General features: G+C 37.6%; 1 protein-coding gene across 2 annotated transcripts; it reads right to left on the minus strand.

Annotated features, from left to right (window-relative positions):
* Window positions 1-2,662: 2,662 nt before the first annotated feature.
* On the minus strand, window positions 2,663-7,506 carry zfpl1 (zinc finger protein-like 1). 2 transcript variants are annotated; one of them, XM_042431234.1, is made up of 8 exons: window positions 7,424-7,506; window positions 5,424-5,531; window positions 5,212-5,323; window positions 4,667-4,860; window positions 4,412-4,490; window positions 4,051-4,242; window positions 3,753-3,876; window positions 2,663-3,633 (listed from the first exon to the last, which is right to left on the minus strand). In XM_042431234.1, exons 2-8 carry the CDS (start codon window positions 5,523-5,525, stop codon window positions 3,447-3,449), a joined length of 990 nt encoding a protein of 329 aa, XP_042287168.1. In that variant the 5' UTR covers window positions 5,526-5,531; window positions 7,424-7,506; the 3' UTR covers window positions 2,663-3,446. The 2 variants fall into 2 exon arrangements, with proteins under 2 accessions (XP_042287168.1, XP_042287167.1); XM_042431233.1 differs by having other exon boundaries at window positions 7,303-7,490.
* Window positions 7,507-12,543: the final 5,037 nt, after the last annotated feature.

Below are 12,543 nucleotides of genomic sequence, written 5' to 3' on the forward strand. Positions count from 1 at the left end.
TCAAATCCAGTGAATAAGAGTCTCAGCATATTTTAATGATTTTTTTTTGAAAATGCCTTGAATAAATAGTGATGATATATTGATGTCATAATAGCCACTGCAGGATCACCGCATCAGCCATAAAACACTGGCCCCCAGCAAATGCAGAAACAGCTGAGAGGTGAACTCTAAGCACAAATTAAATAAATTAAATAAAATGAATCACTCCAAATATCAGCAGCTCATCACAAAGATGATTCAACATTTTTCCACTTATGATTGTCGTCATGAGTATTGAACAGAGGTGCAGACAAACTATGCTGCGGTATGCATGTTAACTACAAAGTGGGAAGTTATTGATTAGGATGTCCCTATTATGTCAGTGCAATGGGAAATCTAATAACTCAAAGTTACTGAGAAACACATTGAATTCCAATAGAGTGACAAAAGTAATTACACCATAAGACATCATGCTGTTATATTAAACCACTCATAACTTGAACTATTTTCACACATCAAGAGAAATATAAGACAAGACAAACTACAGCTCTGTGCTCTGTACAAGTCGTCGTCCCCGTTGTAATTTTGCAGCGTGCATAATCATCACCACCGCCGGCAGCTTTCCCTGCATCAATGGAATATGGCTCAGATCCACTGACAGTCAATGGCAAACCTCCACTGCTGTGACTGTTTGGCAAACACAATGGAAAGTTAGATGATGCAGCTAACACACACACTCACATGCAAACACGTGATATATTGGTGAATATTTATAACAGCAGGATCTACACTTGAAGGGGGTTATTACAAGGATTCTCAAGGACAGCATGTGACAAAGTTACATCGTATAATGCAGTATGTCATCTATCATTCACAGTCATAGGCCCAATAATGAATGCAGTATAGTGATTGCATACTGAAATGCTGACACCCTGTCATATAGAATTATTTACTAAAGCCTTTTTTTCCCCCACAGAGCTTTCAGTAAAACAATTTAAAATATGTGAGGAGAAAATATAACTTTATAAGGTTTGTCAACAACATCTCTGTCTCAGGTGAAGAAGCTCACCATTTCACTCTCAGAAGGTTTAGTTGGTGATTTAGTTGCTCTCCAGCCACTTGCCAAAGTATTTAGGAATGTTGTTGTGGTGATATGGTGAAAGTTTTGGATAGGTCAACATGTACCCACCCTCTGCTGAAGTGCATCATACATGCAGTAAAGCAGCACAGACCCATACAGCACTAAACGTACTGAGAATCTTCCATATTGGAAAAACAAACTTTCCACAATGAATTTGAATTTAAATTGTAAGTTGACTACAATGGGTTTAAGGCAAGATAATGCTATTAATTCTTTGACTGACGAGGTTTTTCATTTTGGATGTCCATGCGCCACAAAAACATTACAATATTCAATAAGAAGGCAGAAAACACAAAGCAAAAGAGAGAAAAAACTAATGGGCAATGAGTGAGGTTTGAAATATGAATACAAACAAATACAGTATGAAAATCTAAACCATGTCCATAAGAAAGATGCTTTTCTGGGGTTCTAACTCAAATTCATGCGAGTATGATGCCCACAAGACAATATTTATATTTCCATGAACATTACAAGATAAGACTAATTTTAATGAATGAATAATAAAATGACCTAATTCTGTTTGTTTTTTTAAGCAGACATAGAAAGATGTTTTAAAAACAGCCTTACTCTGGTCTCTGTACTAACATTGACCTCACCGAGGACCATAGGACATTACTGAGGAGGTCCTGAGCTCTGGATACACCACCAGGGGGAGTAGTGTGAAAAATATTTGTAGAGTGGTTTCATGGTTGAGCACCACAGTGAGTTCATTCATCAGGTTTTTATCTATGAGGCAGGTCTGCCTCCTCTTTTTCAGTCTGAGTGAAAGTACATGATGTTCAGCGCAAGTATCTAATATCCAACTTTGTCTCCAGAGCAGAATTGGACATGTGACATTAACTGTATTTAGAGTCCATTCTTCATCCTGTGTGCAAGAACTGTTTTACATCTGGGATATGACAGAAATTAAGCACAAAATAAATGTTTAATAAAGCAGTTCTCTGGGTTTGATGCATCCTGCTGAAACAGTCATTTCTTTCTGCCACATGTTGAAATAAAGAACAGCATTGTCTTTGAAAGTGAACTTTTATTATGAAGACAGGCATGTATGTAGTGTCTTTCCACAGTGAGATGCTGGAAATAGATAAAGTTACTTGCTGTCACCCTTCCAGTTCTAGTTATGTATTCATACATCATTTTAGTGCAAATTTTGCCTTAAAGATTGCTTAGCACTGCCTATACTGTGTGAGATCTCAATCAATTGTATAACACTTTAACGATTCGTGTATATTATTACGATGAGTGTTGGAGCATCATTTTTCTTCTCCCTACAGAGCTAAAACTACCTGTCTGTGATAGCTGCTTAGGGCCATCAGCTGCTTTAGGAGAACTGGACAATGGAATAACAAAATATTTATTGCACTCAAATGTGCAATAGAAATACATATTTTGTTTTATAACAACATTATTCAGAAAGAAAATTGATTCTCACTGAAGCTGCAGACACAACTGACATCCCATAAATTCTTCACTCTTGATTTTGGCAATGCACAGCAATCGATAATGGATCATGGACTTTAAAAAACATTAAAATGCTGAAACTCTGTAGTATTCCCATTTAATGGACAGTCAAAAAACAGCAGGAAAATGTACATACAGTATGTATGGCAAATCTAAAAGCAATGCACTCAATTTTAGAAGTAATGCAGACACCCATAAATAGTTGTGTATTAATTATGTGTGGGGTATTTCTGACTCCAGTTCTGAGGGCCACCTCTTCTCTGAAGTGGAAATGCACAAGGCCACTCCATAACTGACTGAAAGCAGTCACTGCTCCTTAGTAGAATCAGTTTAGAATTGTGCAAACGTTACTGAACGTTACGCTTCTCATTACACATATGTCAGCAAAAGATGAAACAGTGTTTCTTTAGTTTCTACTGAATTTGTAAAAAAAAAAAAAAAAAAACAACCTACAAAGATCACTGACAATGTTAGCCAGAACTGTAAATATAAATACTGCCCCGCTTCATCAAAAGCTATTCAAAGCAACAATTAGTGGACTCTTCATCTATATGCACCGAGCCTTGGACACCTTTGGAGTTTGGAAGCTGCTTTGCTGGGATCACAGCTCCTGAATGTTGAGATTTTTTTTCATAGTCTGAAGGGCCCTGGCATGTTCCTACTGCCTGATGGAAACGAATGGAACCAGGAGCTGCTTCCACTCTAATAAAGGCGTAGTGTCTTATTGTCTTTTCCATTGAAGTTGGGTAAACGGCTCCCTCTGTTGGGCTAACCGTATATAGGAAAGTCCCATTCCAGCTCTTTCTACACAGGCTTATGTTGTGTAATACAGAAAGGAAAAGAAGGAATGAATCAATGCTTGTTTTCAGTTTTTCCCCACACGGATGTTGGGGTTAAGGAGAGGATCTAAATTTGGGTCTGAGCCAGCTGAGGCACGTCCAAGTTTAGCCATAACGATTATCAACGTGAAGAATCCCAGAACTCCAACAAGAAGAAGCACAAAGACCCGCTGCTTCCAGGAGAGAGATGTCCGCTTTCCACCTGTGCGGTTCCTGAAATAAATAAATAAATAAATGAATAAGAGATCACAATAACATTTCCATAGTGACTGATTACTAGTGACAATGCAATCAAAGAAAGCTCAAATTCCTCAGGAGATCAGAATACTAACTTGAGAATTTGAGCAAACCAACTTAACGCTGGTCGTCGCCGGTACTTGTCGTCGTCAAAGTCGATCTGTGTGACAGAGCTGTGACCAGTGTCCCGTGTGTCGTAGATCTTTCTCGGTGATGATGCTAGAGAATAACAACAAACACTCCAATTAGTCTTCCAACAAAGAAGGTAAAACAGTATATTCAGTATGTGCACAAAACTGATCCTAAATTTTGTTTTGAATGTTTGAGGGAAGGCAAAGCTGTTCTTTAAAAGCAGGTAGAGAGACTAGTTCGGAGGGCTTTCCACTGCTTTACCTGTGTGTATTGTAATTGTGTCACAGGTAGTGGCAGTAGTAAAGTTGATCACAGAGTGCTCCTGCACATTTGGATCCCCATTTTTACGAGGACCTCCGAGCTCTTCCTGTGCTGGGGGTGAAACAGCATTTGGTGGTGGGCCGAGGCTGGTGTTGTAAGAGTGGCTGGGGTAAACATTACTTTGTTCTTGTGCTGTAACATGGACAGAAAAAAATAGGATTTGAGCCTATCATGGCAGATAATATGTTGACTTTCACTACAAATCAAACTACTTAAATAATACCGTATAAAAGGCTGCAAAACTATCTCTAATAATTATGCACATATTGTAATCTACTGAGAACTAAACATATAGGCTCACCATCAAATGTTGACCAGTCAGTGTAGTCAGTGACATCATTAGCTGTGGTCTCCTCAAGAACTCCGATTGGCTCTTCAATCTGTCAGTCAGAAATCCCATTTTATAAATATCTGAGCACATTACATCTGTGCATAAATACAACCAGAAAAAGCACTGCCATGAATGTGCATTTTCTTCTCACTTGATTTGCTTTCAGGAATACTGTCTAATAGTTGTGAGATCACCAAACAAGGTACAACAATAACAGGCCCTTACCAGTGGCAGTCCTAAACCAGCTCTAGCCCAGTTAACAGACGATAGCTGTTCTTTCAGCACATCAGCAATTGGGCTGGCCAGGTTGGAAGGGGGGAACACTGGACCCTGACAGCTGGGACACTGGTATCCTGCTGGAGCCGTATGAAGGGGCAGCCGAGATGCCAAGTTATTAAGACAAGCCCAGTGGAACACATCTGTGGAAGAAGAAAGAAAACATTTTCTCGTCACAGCAACAGGTGTGGGATGCACATAGTACAGTAAGGATGTTGTATAATGTACTTATAATGTATTTGAGTTACTGAAATGTCATTTTCAATGCTGTGAGCACAACAAACAAATCCATTGATCTCTATTGTATTCGGGTGGGGGCAGAGGTCTCTCTTAACTCCTCAGCAAATAAAACCAAAACAATATCCATCTCTAGATATGACTAGGGGTAAGTGAATTTTTCTTTAATTGGTTGAATGGATCCTTTAAACAGCAGTGGATTTGTTTGACACATGTGACCATGAATTTCCAATAAGTTCCTAATGAATAAAACTTACCATAGCAGACGAGTCTGACAGTGTCTTGAGCACTGAGTGGATTATTACACAGAGTGCAGTTTGGGTTGTAATCGCTGTCCTGGAGCCATTGCAGATATGACTGCACGATACACTAAAGGGCGGCAAGAGGAGATATAGAATTTCTATGTGATCAAAATATGTTACAGGTTTTGTACATTAATAAATCATGTGATATTTGTTCACCTACTGACCTTGTTGTGGTTGGAGACTAGGCAATGTTCGCATACATTTACGCGATGTTCAAAGCAGAATAAATTGGTCACCTTTCTCTTCGGACACTTGCAGAGACCCATTGCCACCTGTGTTGTGTTGAGGACAAACAAATAAATAAATACAGGTTTGTTATGGATGTACATACAAAAAAAATTCTTCTGATTTCTCATCCTTCTGTGACTTACAAACTGTCCTGTTTAAAGTGAGCAGAAGCCATAACAAACAAAAGTACAAATCCTAATTTATTTTTGCCAAGGTGTCAACTCAAGAAGAGTGTCTTCATTTAATGGCAAAAGCATGTGACATTGACACTAAATGTATTTATCCTGGGGCTAATGTTTTTCTAATACAGACTTTAGGTATGTTTATTTTTGCACACACAATAGACGTTAAAATTAATACAACTTAATCTCTTTGCTTTTTCTTGACAGCCTGAAATTTGCCCTGACACACTGGCTGTTGGCATATTTTTGATTTACTTCCTCACTTTCCCAAAATTTTGAATAAAAAGTCATGAGAAGGGTTTAAACTTCAGAGTGTTGTTCGTTGTGTTAAATTTTTATGTCACATCAGTCATTTTAAAGATAAATAGTTACCATGTGGGTGGGGAAATAATTATATAAGCAATAAAAATCACAATGTGAACATGTTTCATATAGGTCACATATTATGGCTTGAGGATATGTTGATATGTCAGTATAAGGATATGATATGTCAATACATGCCATGTGATGATATAAATGAGTCAACCGTTAAGAGATTATGCTATACCATTTACACCAAGTATCTATGTCATTCATATCTCTGGTTATATTTGCACATTGTGGGCAATGTTGCAAATCAATGAGAAGGACTGTTTTAGGGCCATATTGTATTTGTTAAGATAATTTTGCATCCATGTGATTAAGTACCTTGGTTTGTCAGTTATTTAACTTGCTTTTTTAAGGAAAATACAGGTATTCTTGTTTGGTAATTTTATCAATTTCAATCTCAATTGATTTTTACATAACTCTGTACATCTTGACATATTGCAATACAAAATTACATATAGACCAGAGATTTGGTCATCATGATTTTGCATACTGTATATTTTGTTTTTTCCTTGGTGTACAGACTTGTTACACTCTTCGTGTATGTTCAGCATACTGTATCTATTTTACTAATGACACCCTAATGTCATGTCTCAAGTGGCGGATGGCACAGTCTCTAATGGCTAACAATAGTATATACAGTGGACAAAATATTAAGAACACCATTCAATATCAATGCATCGCACTCCAGTACACCACCACCACCCACTACAACCTCAATAATAAACATAAAGTAGAATTATATCATTTCTGACAATGTTAACAAACACTGAAAATGTATAAGCTTCGTAACGGAGAATTTATGGCAGAGCTGTTGCATTAGATTGCACAGGTGTACCTAGTGAAGTGGGCGGTGAGTGTATGTAATATTGTCCCAGTCAAATCATCATCACATTATCAATATCGACAGGTTATTGAGTTAACATGCCCTGTAACTAATTCCATCATTTGTTATCAATGACACATAGCTCTAGGTGCTACTCATTCTGTCTGCTGACGTGATTTGTACTTGCTTAGCTGTAAATTACAGAGCCTCTAATGTTGTGGTTTTTACTATCTTGACATAAGTTATCACACACATTTCAGGAGGTCGTGGGTCAGTTTTCTGCTCTCACTTTATATTTAAGCACTATCTACTCCGTCTTGTCATCGGCAACACCTCCTAATAGCAGCATTAGCTGCTAGTTTAGCTGGAAGTTATCAGTAACGCTAACAGGCTAACTTAGCTAGCAGCTTCTTACGCAAACGATTAATAATTATACGTCACCTGTCACATAGACTTTAATCAAGTCCCGTTCGCTTCTGGTATTGTTGTATGACTGTCATTTAAGCTTGCTGGTCAAATTCACATGGAAGGAGGCTCCAGAAGCTGTCATCAGTAAACTTACAGGTAGCTGCTTCCTTCCTCTCTCTGTTTATGTGCCACGTCTCTTCCGCTTCGGTGTCTTCTTCTTCTTCTTCTGTGAGTTTTTTTTTGCCATCCATCACGTCGCATTACTGCCACCTTCAGGTTTAATTCTCCCTCAGCGTCCATTTATTTTAAAACCTTCCTTCCAGTCCAGTTGTCCTCAAAAAAATAAGTAATAATTTTCTCCCTTCAACACTGTCTCCACATTCTAGTTTTAACCTTGTCCTCCACCCGCCCTATTTTTGTTTTCATATATAAATTTCCTGCATGTTACAAAACTTCTGTGTCTTCTTCTTGTCTTTTCCTTACAAATCAACAGGCGCCATCTACTGACGTGGAGTGCGTTTTTCTGTTAGCTTTCTTTAAAGATTATATATTATATTATATATTTTCAATTAGGTAACTCACAGTAGCTTACATGTATAGAAGTTACATAACTATAAATTGTATTTCAGTTTAGTTACCCATATGAGGCAGACAAGTGGCTGTTTGGTTTTACAGGTCCCCAAATTGGTGTGAAAAATACTGTGCTGGAGGAGGCTTATCTTTTACATGTCCAGATGATTGTCTGTACATACCACTGACAGATAATTGAAATGAAATGTAACCATCTCATGTACTTTGTGGTTCAGCTTTTCAGTTAGAGTCAGATCTTTCCAACATTTTACACCAACAGAGGGATTTATGAGTAATAGGTAGCCTATTACATGGACATCTCCATTATCCACATGTCTCTCTTATTAGATTCTGACACGATTCAATAGATGCAGATGTTACCTTTTATGATTCTCACACATTAAATTTTCAATTTGTATTGTTTCATAAGACATCCTGTCCTCCCATCCTTTACTAGACTTTAAACCAATTCACAAGATATAGGCTACAGATAAATGTAATTAAATTGTAATCCCACACAGAAATGAACTGGTTAGACATCTGATTTGGTTTAAATTTGACTCTATAATTCATTTGCATTCTAGACATGTCTACCTCCCTTTTTTAAGCAAAGCTGGCTTTAATAATGTCAACTAAAGACCCTCTTATTTTAAAGGTAACAGGTAACAGCTTTTGAAAACACTTGATCAGATTAATTTAAGACAAGATAAGATGAAATTAATTTATCCCACAGCACCAAAAGGAAATAAGAACAGATGTATAGTATAGATAAGTAACCTGAAATTTCGAGCATCTACATACAATATGCAGTGTGAACAAAATGCATATTATTGTGTGTTTATCTAAGGTAGCAAATTGCATTTATGTGCAGTCATGCTGCAGCATCTGGGACAGCCATCAAAGTGATGAAACTGTCATGCCTTTTAGTTTTTCATTAAGTGCACCTCAACATTTTTTCCTTGTAAGGCAGCAGCAAAAATAAATAAATAGATAAATAAATAAAGCCTTTTGTTTTGCTCAGCACCTGCCCTTTGTACTGGCTAGTTTTTGTCAGATTGCAGTTAGTGTGTTTAGTCAGCAGATGGCGTACAAACTGACTGCCAATACAAAATTGGTGATTGCCAAATGTACAAATGCTGGGTTCAGAAATTCACCACCCTCAGCACAAATGAGGAGATTAACCTTTCATCAGCAAAACAGTTCTCAACATGTAGCCATTGCAGATAATAGATTATTGATTTTCTATGTTTATGTGTTTATCTTTTAAATAGATGATCAATGATTGCAGAGGTCTTCATGATCATAAGCTTGTGAATTACTGCGGTGACATTAAAAGTAAAAGGCAGAGACGAACAAATGTTAAGAAGAAGTGTTCTTGCAGTTATGATCAGCAGATCACTGAGATGGTTTGATTGCTGCTAAATGTGTATCTTCATTTGATCTGATGGTGTTGTCCTAATGAGCAACATTTAAAGACATTCTAGAGATGAGTGTCTGCCAAATGTCATAAATATAAATGTGAGAAAAGAGATAGTAAGGGACTGTAAATGTGGGAAATGACTGTCATAAAAGCCTTGGCCATCCTTGATAGACGTCAACGGTGTTGCAATAATTCGGAGCCGCTGCTTTAAAAAGTTGGGACTTCACAGCTTCCACCTTGCAACCTAATGCATCCTAATAACTTTATGAATAACACAGATAGATTTATTTTTATATGTAGATCCACAAAACAAGATGATCAAACAACAAGAATCAAAACTTTTTCTCCATAAACTGTATATAAAGCACTGACAAGCAGTTTTTAAACGCATGGTAATGTCATCGATGTTGCCCTGTTCATGCATAATAATGACTTTTTGTCTTCACAGTATGCATGTGTGCTTGTGTGTAAATGGCCATTTATGTATTAGAGAGTGAGGGTGCAAATTCTTTCCTTCACAGCTCACTGCACATGTGAAACGCCTGTAGAGAGAGCAAAACGAGAAAATGAAAAAGCAAAAAGAAGAAACACCTACAGTCCAAGAAGTGCAAAGGATGGATGTGCTGTACATTTACAATGTCTAAAGCACTGAATCAAATTATGATGCATGCTCTCTTGAAAATAAAAAAATGTTAAATGTAGCACTAAACTCTTTAAATTTTGCATTGCAGGTGAAAACGTGCTCGTCTGGTAACATTATTTCCCTCGTTTACAAATGAATGAACTTGCTGTCATTCTTTAAATCAAGTTAAATTGAACAATGAAGTAGATTGTCTTAATGGAACAATTCATCCACTGTTGTTACATGACTGTTTATAGGAAATTTGTGAAACAGCAACTCTGGACACATGAAGAAAAAAAATGAATATTAGACTAAATGACTTGTGCAAATGAGTGTGAACTTGTGGTGTCCTATGTGGTGATCAGGGACACATATAAATCACTGACAGGGGGTAAGGACATGTGGAGAGGGCATGTGAAAAGCGCTGGAGCTATCAGATGGAAGGGAAATCTAAAGACAAATGACAGAGGCACTGGAGGACAAATCAGCCCCGGAGCCAAGGCAGTGGTGTCTGAAACAGTGACCGGAGAGGTTGTCGGGGTGGGCGGGGTACAATGATTGATTGAGTCTGGCAACTATTGATCAGCTATCAGCTCTATCTGTGAGGGAAAGCGTTAAGATTCAGACATGGCTTGTTGTAATGAATTGGTTCCCTGATGTTACAGTAAAGAGACTGGCCCTAAATCAGAGGGGTGCTGAAAATCCAGATAGTCTGGTGATGTATGATACTCCATGTTATTTTAAAGATGTTGTGATGTGATGCCTTTACAATATCCAAGAGACGACTTTAAGAAATCTAAACACTGTTCAAAATCACACATTGGTACAGTAAAACCTGTATTTTAGTTAGGTTAGTTTTCAGAGAGTGCATGAGTCATTGCGGTCTGTCACATAAGAGAGACGCTTCACTCCACCACATTTGAGTGATATCTGGCTCAATCATAGTTTCTAGGACTTGAGAAAACAGTTCTCCACATATCATGTCATGTCATGTCTGCAAATCTAACCTCTAATTACAAGTCTTGCACCTTTGCTCATGATTTTCACACTAATCTTGCTATTCTCTTCATACAGGATGTGTCTTACACACAAATGCACTGTGCACTGAACAAAATCTGGATTTGTTTCATTTCTCATTGGTCCTAGAAGTGTTGATCAAATAGATAAAAATAACATCTTTATTTCACATTAGAAATAACATATCATTACTCTGTGGCAAAGCATTTGTTAAATACTGAGGTTTCAGTTCAATTTGTTTGATTTTACAGTAGTAATTTCATGTTTCCCAAACTTTTCTTGCTCTCTACAGTAGCTATGCACACCAGTTCATTTCATGTAAAACATCAACACTTTATTACTGTTCATGTTTATGCTTATGCTATTGGTAAGTTTCACCTACAAAACACAATTTTGAATCTGAAAATAGAGAATGCAAATATTGTCAAGTGAATACATTTACTGTGAATGAGTTTAATAACTTTTTGTGTCAAAGCAATGAAAAAATCATTCATGATTGGGTCCAGATAGAGTCACAATCTGATAAGAAAAAACTGAAAAGAAAAAAAAGGAATGGACAGCGCATTTATATTAGAAATATATATATATATATTAGTGTTTTATTCTTGTTCCATAAATCATCACTCAAGTACCTGAAACAATCTAGCGCCCGGGGTCTCCTGGATGAGAATTACTGCTCTAGAGACATGTTTACTCCATTTCACAGTGAGCTTGAGCTATGAAATGTTTGTACGTCTGCATCCATATGTATTTGTTTTCTGCTTTGTTCTTCCTCTTGTACATTTGTGTGTGATAACTGAAAAAGAAGCTAAATCAAGTCCATGGTCATAACCACATCATCTAATTTGGAATGCAATTACAGTGTGGATGCTGATACTTTATCAGGACATGTGGCTCAGAAGCAAATCCATCAAGCTTTGCTCTGAATGAAATTGGATTGACTGATTGATTTATGTATGTCAAGTGAAGGACAAAGAGACAGACAAAAAGAAACCGCAGAGTGTGAGAGTGGGTCAGGGGAGGGGAGCAACAGATATATGGATGAAGCACAGCCCCCTGATGGGGGAAGGAGAGTATTGAATCAGACAGAGACAAATGGAGTGTGAGAGACAGAGAGAAAGAAATTCAGACATATGCCTGCTGACCTCAACCCTTTTTTCCAACTAATCAATACAGGGAAATGCACATGTGTGTGTGTGTGTGTGTGTGTGTGCTTGTTTGGAGGGAGGGAGGTTCTGTCTGTGTTGCTCCAAATAAAGATCAGAAAGACAGTGACATTACCTCGCCCCTGTCTGACTCCTCCCTGGCTTCCCAACCTTTGCACATGCCTCTATTTAATTTTGTACCCTGTAATTCTATAAAAGACTGAGAGGTCTGGAGCACTTAGACTGTCCTCGTCACTAAGCTCGGTGAGGAAAGTGAGAGATAAAACATTACTGCTGCACAAATGACTGCTTCCTCAGGTACTGCATGTAACGTGTATATAAAGTTTGCCTTATTCAGTGTAGCAAATAAACAGACATGCATTTTCATACAAAATAATTCATAACAATAAAATACAAGTGAATGTTTGGTTCTTAGGTGCTCTTGTTCTGATTGCCAGATTCTCTCTCCCGCTGTCTCCCACTCACTCGCTTATAAACAT

This window comes from Thunnus maccoyii, chromosome 13 (genome assembly GCF_910596095.1).
Source record: "Thunnus maccoyii chromosome 13, fThuMac1.1, whole genome shotgun sequence".
In the NCBI taxonomy this organism is placed as follows: domain Eukaryota; kingdom Metazoa; phylum Chordata; class Actinopteri; order Scombriformes; family Scombridae; genus Thunnus; species Thunnus maccoyii.